The sequence below is a fragment of the Octopus bimaculoides genome, chromosome 24 (genome assembly GCF_046866305.1).
Source record: "Octopus bimaculoides isolate indiv1 chromosome 24, ASM4686630v1, whole genome shotgun sequence".
Classification (NCBI taxonomy): Eukaryota; Metazoa; Mollusca; class Cephalopoda; order Octopoda; family Octopodidae; genus Octopus; species Octopus bimaculoides.
In genome coordinates, this window is record NC_142951.1 from 33,056,845 (window position 1) to 33,073,487 (window position 16,643).

Consider the following 16,643-nt stretch of genomic DNA (forward strand, 5'->3'; position numbering starts at 1 on the left):
TTTATTCTCGCTCCACTTTTACCTCACGTCCCTTTCTGTCAATGACCAAAGGCTCGAAATCCATTCTTCCCAAGCTTCAAACTAATACACCTGCTTGTTATTCACTCACCTGTCTCTGTTTTTGTCTCACCTGTCTCTGCATTTGAACCATATATATATATATATATATATATATATATATATATATATATATATATATATATATATACAAGTGAGTGGAAAAACGCCACTCAACACATTTAGTAGGAGTGACATATAGTATTTAAAACGGTTTGAAACTTAAAGTAGCACGGAACCAAATCAAACTGCCGGTGCCACGTAAAAAGCACCAGCCGATCGTGGTCTTTGCCAGCCTACTCTGGCCCTTGTGTTGGTGGCACATAAAAAGCACCCTCTACACTTACGGAATGGTTGGCGTTAGGAAGGGCATCCAGCTGCAGAAACACTGCCAGATCAAACTGGAGCCTGGTCCAATTTTTAATGGAAAATAGTTTGCCAGTTATATCTGCATTTGAAGCTGCCGCCAAATTTCAAAATGATTAATAAGTGCTTTTTCTTTTTAATAAGCTTAACAATAAAAATGAGAGGGGTTTTTTTTCTAGCGAGAAATGGTTGAAATTTATACGTTAATTGCTTTCAAAGAATTCCATAAAGGTTATTGAAGGGAAATTGTTCCAACCGTGATTCGAAACCGTAACGCTGATTCGATCCATGGGGGCAGGGAGCTTAGTACTAATATTTCTTAGCTCCTAAAGGTAATATTACGCAATGAAGTGCAATATTAGTTACCTTTGATTAAATTCACCGGTTTAGATTTTAGAGGAAGTGAGAAGTTGTGACGTTCATGGAGTCTATGAGCAAGCTTGAATGGACAACAGAATTAAAAAGAATTCTAAGTGTGACCATCACGCCTCTTTGTATATTCATGATCCAATCCCACTCCCATTTTAAGACTGAAAGGTTCGATTTGGGAAATGCAGGGCGGGGGCTGCTATTTCTAGCAAACCGGGCAACCACCTTAAAGCCCTTACTTTGGATGCTAACGTTCATATACTTCATAAACGGCATTAAAAGGCGAACGTGAAGGGAAACTACTTCAATGAGGATAGGTAAACGTGGCATATACATGTTGTCTGAGAACATGTCCTTAACGAAATATTTTAAGTGATATATTTACACACACACACACACACACACACACACACACACATATATATATATATATATATATATATATATATATATATATATATATATATATATATATATACTTTCTGTTTCGGGTTTAGCAATCCTATTTTTAGATTTACTCGTTTCACACTTTAATTTTTGCATGCGTGTCAGTCATTTCGTTTCGCGTTGCCATTTCTGTTTTTCTCTCAATCTTCGAAATTTTGGGAACCAACTTCAAGTTTTTCGAAAACATGAACGAAGAAGAAGCTCCAGTCCCGATAGTAGCTTTAACTATGGTCCTCGGGACCATAGTTATGATGGTCGTCTTTTTCTTTTTCGTTGCAAAGAAAAGTAAAGAGGAAAGAGAAAAAGAAATAGAAGAGACTTCAGGTAAGACGTGGTGAGGGGACAATGTTTCTGCAAAATTCCTTCTCGATGCCGTTGTTGTGGGTTTATTACTCGTGGCTTTTCTCTTTTCCGTTAAATTTTCCTTTCATCAGCTTCACTCTCTCAGTTTCATTATTTTCGTGGGAATAAATGATAAAAGAAATAGATCGGGTATTTCTCAGTGGACGATCTGTTTCTTGATTGTATTTTTTATTGTTAAATAATTCAATTTCTTTTATATTTTTCCACAATACCAATTTTATTGCGAAGTAGAAGGGTTTAACCGGCTTCAAACAAAACTATATATTACCTAGTATTCCACATACATCTTCTTCCGCCCCCGTTTATTTTGCATTTATTCGACAAATTCATTTAATTAAGTTAAATTTGAACTTTGAATTGTCAACCCAACAAAAGTAGATATCTATCATAAATGCATTTAATCTCTTTCACTCATCAATCTATGTTACTACATGGTTTATATATATATATATATATGCTGTTTGTGCCCGTCTCCTACCAACAATTTCAGTTTGTTATGGTGAACAAGGAGCTGAAAACTACGTCAAGGAATGAACAATGCAATACCCCTGATAAACATTGAACATAATTCACAGTCTCTTCGTAACTAACTGATAAATTATAAATATGCATTTCAAATATTTTGTTAGTGCTAACCTCTATTTTGTTGTTTGATTCGATATACAATGCTCGTTCGCTGAAGAAAAATTTAATTCGTGTTAAAAAATACAGGATGACCCGTCCTTTATAATTTTCATCATTAAGTTTATGGAACCAACGAGGGAGCCTCTACGTGGTCACCTGCTAAAAATAGAAGCCAAATAAAAAATATGTTACTGTCTAAAAAAAGGGGGGGGCAGACACATTAAATAACGTTAGTTCTAGGTATTTCCAAAAAGATGGGATGGTCATTAAAGGAATGCTTTTGATTCTTGATCTGTTCGGTCAAGATTCGCTCAGGGCTAAACAACAAATGATGAGTGTTTACGTGGGTTAATAGGCGTGCTAGAAGTAGCAGCTAAATGATCCCTCCAAATCACATTCTACCGCCTTAAATAAAGCCGTATGCAACTCACAGAATTTAGTTCCCGATAAACAAAACGGTAGAATAGTTACGGCTGGAATGCCTTTGCTCAAAGATCTGCTCGAGTGAGTCTCTACTGGAGCGAAAAAGTTTTGTCTCATGTTATAGTTGGGATACAGAAGAAACACGTGAAGAAGCTGTCTATGCACGAATATAAAAGGCAAAAACTCTGCTGGGGTTGCTGAAACGAATGCTGCAAAATATTGCAATAAAATCGTTTTATTACTTCCATTAAAGAGATGGTATGGTGTCTACGGAAGACAAAGGTATTTCTAGTTAACTCGGTTAAAAATAACGTTTGTGTACGCATGTTTATTAGCAATATATTTTTAGCCGAATAGTAATAAGAGAAATGGTGGTTTATTTATATTATTACAAATAAATGCATTTAAAAAAAATTAATATTTACAAATAAACAATCAGGTGCATATGTGACATGTATTTTCATTGAACACGTTGGCAAGGGTTTTAGCTGGTTTAGAGTTATCTGCCTTTATAGCCCAATTTATGAGTCCGGCTTTTCAAATCGGCCGCCCTCGGCATAGTTAATTGTACAACCACAATATTGTCAAAATTATAGCCTGTATTTTTGAAATATTTAATTTCTAATATAGGCTTCATTATGTTGTCGTTTATATCCTTTGAGAAAGCTCCACCTGCTAGAACTAACATCGAAATACCTGTCCAATCCATTCAACCGCCTTTAAAAAAAAAAAAAAAGACACGTTGGATATTCTGGTCCTAGATATGTTGTGTCGAGAATAAAAAAGTAAAAAAAAAAAAATGACGTGGTCATGTCTGGTGTCCCTTTATTATGAGTCTCGTTCACCCACCACAAGTTTTTTATTGAAAAAGAATACAATTTACATAAGTAAACAGAACATAAATATATCAGTAAATAAATTAAGAAAAAAGTGCCATGCATATTCTTCAATCATAAGAGGTACATTCCAGAAGTTTTAAGACTTTTTTAGGAGAGGCAGTTATAACTGTCCGAGATTATTGTAACTTTAGTATATCATTCATATACATCTAATAAGCTGACCTGCCAACTTATGTCATTCTAGGTTGAAGGAGATGGCTGTAACAGTACTTTAAACATAGCTTTATGCAATAAAGTTTTGCGTTAAATGCTAAAGAAACTTATGAAATATTCCAGACTGTTTGTGGATAATTTTGTATGAGCTAAGCATCTGTTTTTCACTGGCACAAAATGCTAAGCAAAGCAAGTCCACCAGGAAGCTCATGATGAGCTCATTTTTTGACAGCAAGGGCCTCATCTACATTGACTGGTTTCTCTGGCCAGACAGTCAACAAAGAGTACTTTGTAGAAGTTTGGAAGGAATTCATAAAACTATTTCATTGTAAAAGGCCAGTGTACCTAGACCAAGATAATGCACTTGTCCATATTTCCATACTAGTAACCAAGTACTTGACCGAGATCATCATCATCATCGTCGTTTAACGTCCGCTTTCCATGCTAGCATAGGTTGGACGATTTGACTGAGAACTGGTGAAACCAGATGGCTACACCAGGCTCCAATCTGATTTGGCAGAATTTCTACGGGTGTATGCCCTTCCTAACGCCAACCACTCCGAGAGTGGTTGGCAATCAAAACTGTCCCTCACCCTCTCTAGCGCCCAGACTTTGCTCCCTGTGACTTTTGGGGCTGAAGGAGAAGATGAAGAGTCATGGACGCTTTGGAGGACTTCCATGGGGATTTCAGAAAGTGGATTGAAGTCAGGATCCTACTTTCTGGGATATTAGGGTTTTGTGCTTCTTTGAAATTAATAAATTTCTCTCCTGCAAAAAGTCTCAAAACCTGAAACATATCTTGTACATTACACCAAAGGACACTGGTGCTAAAAATGTTTGATACAACCCAACATTGTTGTAGCATATAAATAAGGTTGACCTACTGGAACAACCAGAGATCCTCATATGTATTAGGTTCTTTTTTTTTTTTTTTATCCCTTTCGGGGTTGATAAAATAAAATACCAGCTGTGCGCTGGGGTCAATTTAATCAACATACATGAGTACCTCAAACAATTAGCAAAAACATGGTACTTGCTCTCACCTTGTCTTCAATTCCTGGTAATAACTAGCTTTAACTGTGGTTTGAGGGACATTTGGCTGCTAATTCTAGCAGGTCAGGCTAACAGAATCATTAGCACACTGGACAAAATGCTTAACAGTATTTCACCCATCGCTACATTCTGAATTCAAATTCCACCGAGGTCAACTTTGCCTTTTACATCCTTTCGGAGTCAATAAATAAGTACCAGTGAAACACTGAGATCAATGTAATTGACTAGTCCCCCTCCCCTCAAAATTTCAGGCCTTACGCCTTGAGTAGAAAGGATTATTGTTATTATTATTATTATTATTATTATTTCCATTCTTTCCACAGCAACAAAGCCGAAACCAAAGCAGAATCAGAGTCAGAATGGGAAACAGCCTGCAAACAAAGCAGCAAAGAAACCCTTTACAACTAAGAAAAAGGCACAGGTCACGTACACTCACCCATGGTTGCTGACGACACTGAAAGGACACACAAACACCATTTTAGACATGGATTTCAGTCAGAACGGAAAATATTTTATAACAGTCGCTGAAGGTAAGTAAAGTCAAATCTTTGGTTGCTAGATTGATTTGACTAAAGAATAATGATGATGTCCCTCTCTTTTACTTAGTTCCTGTGTCATGATAATAATTACTGACCCTTTATCTCTTCTTGCAGATCGTTCTGCATTCATATGGAGTATCAAAAATTTTTCTCACAAAGAACATCGATATATTCGAGCTCCCATTGATGTAGATCATGCAACACGGGTTCGATTCAGCCCTGATACAAAGTAAGAAAAAAAAATACACTTTATTTATTTTCTTTTTTGTTTGTTTGTTTTGTTTGTTTTTTTTGCTTTGGTTATTTTATGAATTTCTTACCTTTTATGTTGCATTATGATTTTTTTTAACCCCAGGTTAGCTCTGACCTGTGATTAACTCTACAGCATTTAAACTGGCCATATCCAGCCTGAATTTTCTACCTGTTTTATCTCGTGACTGGCCAGATCTGGCCTCTCACACTTACTCTACAATGTTATTCTAAAAATTAAACAATTACCTCATTGAAATCTCAAAGCTACATGGTAATACATGAGTAATTCATATCAATGTGAATAAATAAGTTTGCACTTGATAGAGAAATCTGAATGCTAAAAGGTTGATTTCTCCAATCACCTTACAACATCAACTTCTTCACGGAACTAAGCCAGACTGCATCTCAACTCAGTAGTTAGAGCATCAGGCTCACAATCATGAGTTCAATTCCTAGACCGGGCTGTGTGTTGTGTTCTTGGGCAAGACACTTTATTTCACATTGCTCCAGTTCACTCAGCTGTATATATCCATCATCGTCGTTTAACATCTGTCTTCCATGTTGGCTTGGGTTAAACAGTTTGACAGGATCCAAAAAGCCAGAGGACTGCATTGTGCTCCAATGTCTGCTTTGTCTAATGCTCAACCAATTCATATATGTACATGAAATGAAATGATTTTTGTTTTTTCTTTGCTCTTTCTGTGCAGAGCGTTTTTAGTGAGTTTGGCAAGAAAAAACATTTTGCGGATTTACCGAATTGGAAAGAAGAACGATGGAAGCATAGGAAGCTTTGTAGCTGCGTTTGATTTCCCTAAAGTAAGACTACATTTCCATATTATTCACTCCTTTCTTTCTTTCTTTCTTTCTCTCTTCCTTTCCCACTTTCCTGTCTTCCACCTTTCTTGCTGTTCTTCTTTATTTGTTTTTTTCTTTTCTTTTCTTCTTTTTTTCTTCTCTTATTTCCTCCTTGTCTTTCTCTCCTTTCATTTTTTTTACCCTTTCTTTCCTTCTTTCTCATTCTTCCCCCCCCCCTCTTCTTCTCCCATTCAATCTCCATAACATGTTCTCTTTCATTGTCTTGTCCTTTTCATTCCATTTCTTTCTGAAGCATATCTTCATGTCACACTCTTCAGACGACCCTAATCCCATGCCCAACCCTAACTGACACAACAACAAACAAACAAACAAGCACAACAACCTCTTTTAAGACATTCATTTAACACACTGTTCTACTGTTTCTGTAAATTCACTCTCTTTACCATGTGCTTGAAACATTCAAGCGTAACAACACGACACACTTCAGTAACTCAAACGAACTCACTAATACCATTCACACAGTAAATGCTTGTCTGCTCTATCTGCCATATTCATTGACAGTTTGCTGTTTGTCTGATCAACAAGCCATTAGTCGATACCTGATACCTGTGGTTCTCAACCATCTTTTTCTCTAAGGACCCCTTTGATTATTATTTTATTCTGGTGGACCCCTGTAGTCATTCAATGGTTAACCCTTTAGCATTCAAATTACATTGACAACCAATGTTGGTGTGTTTACGTCCCTGTAACTTAGCAGTTCGGCAAAAGAGACCAATAAGAATAAGTACTAGGGTTACAATGAATAAGTGCTGGGGTCACTTTCTTCAACTAAAAGACCCTTTAAGGTGGTGCTCCAGCATGGCCATAGTCAATTGAGTGAAACAAGGAAAAGAATAAAAGAATACACACACATATGCACATATACATAAAGATAGATAGATAGATAGATAGATAGATAGATAGAGAGATAGATAATTAAATACATAAATAAAAGATGTGTTTCCATCTAAATATATTTCTCTTTTCTTGTTTTAGTACAACAAAGCTGATATACGAAATATTGGTGTTGCTTCCAATGGCCGTTTTATCATGGTGGGTTATGCCAATACCACAATCTTTGTCATCAGCATAAAAGGTGAGCCACACTAAGAATTTGTTGTCATTTGGAAATTCTTGAAAATCAAAAATATTCTTTCATTATTTTGAAATTCTTTGTTAATTTGGATTTTTTTAGTATTTGGAAATCTTTGTCATTCTAAAATTATTATTCTGAATTTAACAATCCATTTCCTATTGTCCAGTTTTCTGTACCACTTCTTTTATGTTCATCTCTTTGTAACTTAAAGGTACACTTTACCAACCTTCACCACCATCATATCTCTCCTTCTTTCTTCTTCTCTCTCTTTTCCAACTGGAGTACTCCTGTATCTTCTCTACTATACTTTAGCTTTTCATCACCTGACAGAAACCCACCTCCCTTGATACTACTCCCCCATCATTACTCCTTTTGCTGTGTAAAAAGCACCCAGTACACTCTGTAAAGTGGTTGGCATTAGGAAGGGCATCTAGCCATAAATACTATGCCAAAGCAGATATTGGAGCTTGTCACAGTCCTTTGGTTAACCAACTCCTGTCAAATCATCAGCATAGAAAACCGATGTTAAATGATGATGATGAGGAAATTCTTATTTTATTTGAAAATCCTTATTATTCTGTAATTCTTTATTGTTCTGCTATTCTTGTTATTCTAAAATTCTTTGTTACTCTGAAATTATCATCATTCTAAAATTCTTTTAGAATTTTAGAATTCTAGTTCCAACATCCATTGTTATTCTAAAATTCTTTGCCATTCTGAAATTCTTGTTTTAAAATTCATTGTTATTCTGAAATTCTTTGATGTTCTAAACTTCTTTGACATTATGAAATTCTTGCTCTAAAATTCTTTGTTATTCAAAACTATTATGATAAATGCCATTGTCTTTTGTTTCTGTCTTTCAGGAGACATCCTTGCAACAATTGACACCCACCAAGTGACCAATAGCTTAGCTTTGGTCTCTCATTGTGGACGTTTCATTGGATCATCAGGTTAGTTTTGATTTGATTTTATTTCATTTCTTTTCTCATGACTTTTCTTTTCTTTCTTCGTGTTTTTATGAAAAAAAATGATGTCGTTCTGAGTTTCCAGGAGGAACAATCACTGGTGCATTGCATTCTTATAAAACTCACTGTGTGTGTGTGTGCATATATTATCAGGTTTTATATATGCATAGTGTATATGAGTGTGTGTATGTGTATACATGTCTATATATGAAAACTGGGTTTAAGTTCCTTCCAAAAAGGAATGTGTAGAACTATGTAAATTATGCTGGTAAACACAAAAATAGAATGGGTTCAACTCAAAAACGAAGATGATGACAGCAAGACAATCATTCCCATCATCATCGTCAACATCATTAGAATCTGAACCGAGAAAGGCTGAAATTGTGATTCGTGGCTGCATGTATAGTTGTTGCTGTTTGTAATGTCAGAGGAAAATGTTAAAATTTGCATACAGTGAAATTTAAAACTTCTTTCGTAAATTGCAAACTGTTGACAGCAGCTGTTCCAAATGTGGCCACCACATCCTTCTCTTCTCACATCTCTCTCTCTCTCTCTCTCTCTATATATATATATATATATATATATATATATATATATATATATATCTTATCAATCTATCTCTCTCTCTCTCTCTATATATATATATATATATATATCTTATCTGTATGTATACACACACACACACACTATCTTATCTATATATCTATCAATTTTTTTCTCTCTCTCCCTTTCTCTCTCAGTGTGGAAATAATTGACTTTGATTGAGGAGCAATTTAACTGCTGAAGGCCTGTCATAGGGGCAGGGGTGGGATGTGCTACTGTGTGTAGTGGGTGTGTGTAGTGGGTGTAAGGGATGATTATTGTTGTGTTCACCCTTTCTGAAATTTCCTGTGCTGTTACCTTTCACCTTCTGTAATGTCATGTGACCTAGTTTTCTGGGTCAAGTGATAAAGTTACAGGTAGTGAGGAGGTGGCTTACAATGGAGATGATGATGATGGACTGATAAAGTTCATGAACCCCAGCTTCACAGTTTTATGCAATGGGATGCATATATATATATATGTGTATGTATGTATGTGTGTTGATATGGAAATAAAATGTGTCTATTTATATATCCAACATGTACATTGAGTACTCATTAGAACTATGGTCTTCTCAGCTCCATACTGGGCATATTATATATATATATATATATATATATATATATATATATATCATCATCATCATCATCATACATCCGTTTTTCCATGCTGGCATGGGTTGGACAGTTTGACTGAAAACTGGTAAGCTGGGGAGCTGCACCAGGCTCCAATCTGATTTGGCATGGTTTCTACAGCTGGATGCCCTTCCTAATGCCAACCACTCAGGAGAGTGTACTGGGTGCTTTTTATGTGCCACCGGCACAGCACTGACATCAGCTACAACTACGATCTCGACAGGTCTTCTCAAAGCACATTGCCTATGTTCGAGGGTGCTTTTCACGTGCCATTTACACGACACTGGCATCAGCCACGACTACAATTTCACTTGGCTTGATGGGTCTTCTCAAGCATGGTATATCACGATATATATATATATATATATATAGGTATATGTCATGGTTTTAGTTCCCAGACCGGGTGGGGCATTGTGTTCATGGGTAAAACACTTCATCTCAGGTTGTTTTGCAATCACTTCAACACCTGACACGTAGTACACTGCGTATGTGTTCAAGCAACGTTGATTTGATGGAGGGAGTGACCTAATTTGCAACACCCATATTTGATCACTATAAACAAATGATTTTTTTTTTTTGCAGGCAGTTCAGTAAGAAATTGCAGAACCATCTTCCTTAGACTGCTAGAGACTACCATTCATTTATGTGTGTGTGTGTGTGTGTGTGTGTTTACCTTTATGTTTCAAGCGACCTAATTATTTGTTTATTTAATAGGTTTCACACCTGATGTCAAAGTGTGGGAAGTTTGTTTTGACAAGTCTCTACTTTTTAAGGAAGTCTCTCGAGCTTTTGAACTGAAAGGACACAGCGCCGGTGTGAAATGTTTCAGCTTCAACATGGACTCCACAAGGTTACATACATTTTCTATTACATTCTGTGTGTTTGTGTGACAGATCTGTCAGTTATTTGTGGCCACCTGAAATAAGAAGATATAGGATGGTCGTACTCAGCTAAGATAAATTATTTCTTAGACTGGAGCCTGGTGTTGCCATCCGGTTTCACCAGTCCTCAGTCAAATCGTCCAACCCATGCTAGCATGGAAAGCGGACGTTAAACGATGATGATGATGATGTTTCTAGCACTACAAAGCAGTTTCTGGAGTTTAATTGACTGAAAACAAGATAAGTTCCAATAGGCTCTAGATGTTGTTGATGATGTTACCTCGAGTCAACCTCAATCAAACGAGGTCTATGATCAAACACATGCCAGATGTGACCACCCTCTTGTTTTACAAGCAAGGTAAATAATTCCTCCAGTCTATTGAACAATATCCCAAACATGGTTTTGCAGAGAATCTCAAACAAAGAAACTTCATTTGCATGAATGGTTATGCTTTGTTTGCGATCAGCACTCACATATGAAGACAAGGGAATATATATATATATATATATATATATATATACACACACACACACACAGAGATCAAGCTCCTTGGTTTCTGTCTACCAAATTTTCACTCACAAGCTATTAGCATGTCTGAGACCATGGCAGAAGTCACTTGCCCAAAGTACTATACAGTGGAATTGAACTTGGGAGCTGTGGTTGCAAAACAAGTTTCTTAACCACACAGCCATGCCTGCACCATGATGGAAGTCTGTTATTGAAATTCTGACAAGAATAGACTCGCAGAAACAAATATTTATATAAGTGGTAAATTTCAGGATGAGTTTTTGAAATGATAGAATGTTTGACATTAGTAATGACCCCAAGTTCAAATCCTGTCAATAGATATTCTGAGAAGGAGGCCTGGGACTAACCTGTGAAATGGATAGTTCAAAGAACTTGGTCGCTGAGAAGGACGTTCTGACAAATCTATAAATGTTTTGATATTTCATGGGAAAATTGTAGCTGAGGTAATAAGCAGAAGAGAAGTACATATATTCATGTTTATATATGTATGAATATATATATGTGTTATTTCTTTACTACCCACAAGGGGCTACACACAGAAGGGACAAACAAGGACAGACAAACGGATTAAGTCGATTATATCGACCCCAGTACGTAACTGGTACTTATTTAATCGACCCCGAAAGGATGAAAGGCAAAATCGACCTCGGCGGAATTTGAACTCGGAACGTAGCGGCAGACGAAATACCACTAAGCATTTCGCCCGGTGTGCTAACGTTTCTGCCAGCTCGACGCCTTAAATATATATATGTGTATTATGTGTGTTATGAATATATATATGTGTATTATGTGCACGTGTGTGTGTTTTTCTCAGTACATAAGGTTTTTTTTTGCTATTTTTTCTAGAATGGCCTCAGCTTCTAAAGATGGAACTTGGAAATTGTGGGACACAGATGGTAAGCTATTTCCTTTCTACACACACAAATAAAGAACATGAATACATTCCTTTGGATTTGTTTTCATTCAAAAATTACACAATTCTTCATTTTTCCAATAATTAATAATTTGATGAACCAAATGGAATTCTTTCTAATTTTGACACAAAGCCAGCAACTTTGAAGGAAGGGATCGAGTTCCATCACATTGACCCCAGTACTTAACAAGAGTCAAGTACTTATTTTTTATCAACCCCAAAAGGATGAAGGGCAAAGTCCACCTCAGCAGAATTTGAACTCAGATGCTATTCTTGATAATTTTTACAACACTGTTTTCTAACTATTAACACTCATCTATTTATATATTTGCATTAGATTTTTATATATTTGTGTATTAATGAATTTTTGATATGTCTTAATATTTTAGCGACTGATACATTGGTATACTTTAAAGACTGCTATGCATTGATCTATTATTAAATTCTCTTATACAGTGCAATACAAAAAACAACAAGATCCATACCTGTTATACACTGGGACCTTCCATTCGAACCCATCACACATTGTTTTGTCACCTGATTCACGAACTGTTGTAATGTCTCATGGAAACAAAATTGTTGTCTTCAACACCTTTTCAAAAAAAATTGAAATGGTGATGGAAAATGTTCATGAAGGTATTTAATCATTTAAAAAAAAAATTTTGTCTTTGTTCTTTTGTTTGTTTGTTTTCTCGCTTCCCATTTTTCTGGGCTTTAAACCACCACTGCTTCCCACTCACTCCATTTTTACATGTACTCTTTTTTGCTCTCTTACTGGTTTCAGTCATTGGACTGCAGCCATGCTGGAGCACCGCCTTGATGGGTTTAGTTGAACAATCTACTAACACCACCCTACTCCTCCCCTCACCTCAACTTCCCCAGGATTCATTTCTAAATTTGATACTTATTCTGCTAGTCTCTCCTGCTGAACAGCTAAGTTATAGGAACATAAACAAACCAACACTGGTTGTCAAGTGGTGATGGGAGACAAACACGGACGTAAAGACACACTTACACAATACACACACACACACATTATATAAATATGTGTATGATGGGCTTCCACCCAGTTTCTGTCTACTAAATTCACTCACAAGACAAAGGTATTCTAGACATGTGACCATCCCATCTTTTTCCTACATGCAGGCCCCAAGACCACATTATCCTTTTTTTTTTTTTTCCACAAACAGTGGTTTATGATTTGAGGGAAATTTAGCTGTTATTTCTAGCAGGTTGAGCAACCATGTAAAGGCTCCCTTTTTTAGTTTGAGATTAAAAATGTATGTTTTTATCTTGCTGTGTTTAGATTTTATTTTATTTTGTATAAAGATTGTCCGGGAGAAAAATCTCATTTCATAAGAGGAAAAAACAATTTTATCAACCGGATTCCAATAACGGTCAAAGAATGCTGTTTTGATTGCTGCAGCAAAGATTTTACTGCAACCAAAGTTGGTAGTGTTCTCCATTTCTAAGCACAGCATCTTAACACAGGCTAAATCAATATAACATAATACTGGTACACACACACACACACACATGCTCACTTTTTCTCTCTCTGTTTCCATTAAACTAAACATGCATGTTTTTTCCTCTCCCTGAATTAACCACCCATTTTAAGTGGGCTTCAAAATCCCTTTAATTTAACAAAGTAATCACCCTACTAGCCCCTTTTTATTATTATTATTATTTTAATTATTCCTCTCTAAATTCAATAAAGTTAATCAATCACGTTCTGGGGTTTTCATCACTCCAAAGTTTTTTTTTTAATTTTTTTATTTCAATCAATCATGTTTTTTTTTTCTGCCAACATTTATAACCAAATACCAAAGATATTGGAAATGTTCTTCACAGTGTGGAGAGAAGTTTGCTTCCTCATTCTTTTATTAAATCTGACATCAACCACTGCTTCCTAAATGTTATTTTTTTTTTTTTATATTTTGGTTTCTTTCTTCCCTGCTAGGTCCAGTTGAGGGACTTCGGTTCGACAGCAACTCTAAATACTTTGTCTCTATTGGAGACAAACATGTTCTTATATTTAACAACATCACTGGCTACAGGGCTGCCATTGAAGAACTCAATGATAAACTCAACAAAACAAACTCTAACACAGTTGCAGAACGGATTAAAGAACAGATTCAAGAAGCCACGTATGTATTCCAGCAAGACATTATTTTCAATATTCCAGCCACTCTTTATATCGGGTTAAACACCACCTTCTGAGTGGTTTATCTTCTAGTTTACATAATGGCATGTTTATCGTCATTGATTTTACATATGTTTTCCATGCTGGCATGGGTTAGAGAGAACTTTTTGAGGCAGTGTTTCACAACCATATATCTTACCTGGTGCCCATCCTTTTTGCAGAGGCATAACTAGAGTGTGTGCCACCCACAGTAGTCCTTGCATTTGCCACCACTCTCCCAGGGCCTATTCAGGTTTATACAGTAGACTACCTCATGATTGTGAGCCCGATGCTCTAACCACTGAGCTATGATTAATTCAAGACATCGTGAATTAATAAGCATATTTGACAAAGTATCCTGAATGCTAAAGGGTTGAAACTAGTCGTGTCTGGCCCAAATATTCTGTTTTATGTTCAAACCAAAAAGATCCAACCTCTCACACCTACCATACAATGTCATTCTCAAAATAAACCATCACATCACTGAAATCTCAAAGCCTCAAAATAATGCATGATTAATTTTTAAAAATGGGAATAAATAAGCATTACATTTGACAGAATGATCTGCATTTTAAGGGGTTTTAAAAGGGCTGAAAGTTGTATTCACTCCTACATAAATCATTTAAAATGCTTTTACTTACATTTTATTTTCTGTTTGTTTTATCCCTCTTTTAATGTCTCTGTGTCTTTCAGTGATGCATTGCAAGAAATTCTTCCAAAATCATCGTGAATATGGAGGTAGTTTGAGACTGAGTACAAGGAAACATTGCTGATGAAAAAGACAAATAAAAATCAAATCAACCATTCTGTCTCAGGGACCTGCTGATTGATCCATGTTCAATACCATTCAAATTATTTTATACCCAACCAACCACCCACCCTCACCACCTTGCAATTGTATTCAACTACACATTGCTGTGCAATTTTTCCAATAAAAATAATTGATTTTCAATGTTTTTGCTTAATTTTTTCCATCTTTGTAAAAATTATACATGTACACACACTCAATTACAAACAGTTCTATTTAAGTTTATATTATCTGTGTGTGTGTGTGTGTGTGTGTCTGATGACAGCAAGCAAGCTGAAACTTCAAATTCACTGTCAACGTTCTCCTTGTAAAATTTTAATAAAACATGTGCTGAAGTACAAAGTATTGAGGAATCCTTTAGTTTACATTATTTCTATATATAACTTGACATAAAAACAATATATATATATATATATATGTAGAATGTGGCAGAAGTTGTTCTCTGCACATTTTCAGTGTTTATTGCTCCTGAGCATCTGCCACATACAATTCAATGCCAGCACCGAATGACTGGCATCCGTACTAGTGGAGCGCAAAGAGCACCATCCGAGCGTGATCATTGCCAGGGCCGCTGACTGGCCCCAGTGCCGGTGGTACAAAAAGCACCATTTGAGCGTGATCATTACCAGCATCGCCTTACTGGCACTTGTGCCGGTGGCATGTGAAAAACAACATTTGAGCGAGAATACATGATTACTCTCGATTTGAACTCTTGGCAATCAAATACATCAGACAGTGATAAAATATCTCTTCTCATCCAGCCTCTTTCTTCTTCTACTTCCTGTCTGCATATGAAAAACTCTGCTGTCTTTCTTTTATTTTCTCCTTAACCCATTCATTGCCAACCAGCCTGTGACTGCCCCTGGTCTAAGGACACAAACATCCTGTCTCAAAGTGATCTAAATCAAAATCTTCCATCAAAATTTCAAAGTTTCAAGCAGCAGCTTAATAATGACAAAATTATTTTACAAAATTCTTAATTATTCTAAAAATAATTGAAACTAAGGAAGAGTATTTCTGCAGAAATACAGCAATGAAAGTGTGAAGAAGGACTGTTTAAAGAAATGTTGACTATTCCACTCTCCACAGCAATTTCATTGTACACTTTCAGTCGCTCTCTCTCTCTCTCTCTCTCTCTCATGCTCTCTCCCTCTTTCTCACTCAGTTGCTATATTGAAGCCTTGAGATGGTCAGTCATTACCTCTGACACAATTGTTGTTTGTGTCAGAGATAGGACGCAAACTGATGGGTCTTCTGCTTGGAAGGTTGATACCGTGTTACCTCAACTAACTGCAGTGATATTCCTAAAAACAAGTTTACATCACCACTACTACTGCTAATGCCATTGTCACCACCACCACCACCACCACCACTAAACAACCAGCAATAACAACAACAAACTGCTTCATTGTTTGCCCTGCCTGACCTTCTGAATAGTGGCTATTGACTGAAAAGTGTGGAAAAAGTCAAAGGTTTTGGCCTAAGCACCCAATAACCAGAGTGATTATGAGGCCTTAACATCTATTATCTTGAGTTTGGATTGTAGGTATAGCAGTGACATTGTTAAGAGACTAATCTTAATTGGAGTATTGTGGTTAGAAGAAGAAGAAAGAGTAGGCTATAAACTTGATAGATGATAAATAGATAGACAG

At 36.2% G+C, this 16,643-nt stretch overlaps 1 protein-coding gene across 3 annotated transcripts; it reads left to right on the forward strand.

Annotated features, from left to right (window-relative positions):
* Positions 1-1,396: 1,396 nt before the first annotated feature.
* Positions 1,397-15,135, forward strand: LOC106880686 (transducin beta-like protein 2). 3 transcript variants are annotated; one of them, XM_089341412.1, is made up of 12 exons: positions 1,397-1,563; positions 5,078-5,284; positions 5,408-5,522; positions 6,253-6,361; positions 7,397-7,496; positions 8,360-8,446; positions 10,393-10,528; positions 11,935-11,984; positions 12,458-12,637; positions 13,331-13,449; positions 13,962-14,148; positions 14,877-15,135. In XM_089341412.1, exons 1-12 carry the CDS (start codon positions 1,425-1,427, stop codon positions 14,954-14,956), a joined length of 1,509 nt encoding a protein of 502 aa, XP_089197538.1. In that variant the 5' UTR covers positions 1,397-1,424; the 3' UTR covers positions 14,957-15,135. The 3 variants fall into 3 exon arrangements, with proteins under 3 accessions (XP_089197538.1, XP_014786229.1, XP_089197539.1); XM_089341413.1 differs by lacking the exon at positions 1,397-1,563 and adding an exon at positions 2,721-2,931; XM_014930743.3 differs by lacking the exon at positions 13,331-13,449.
* Positions 15,136-16,643: the final 1,508 nt, after the last annotated feature.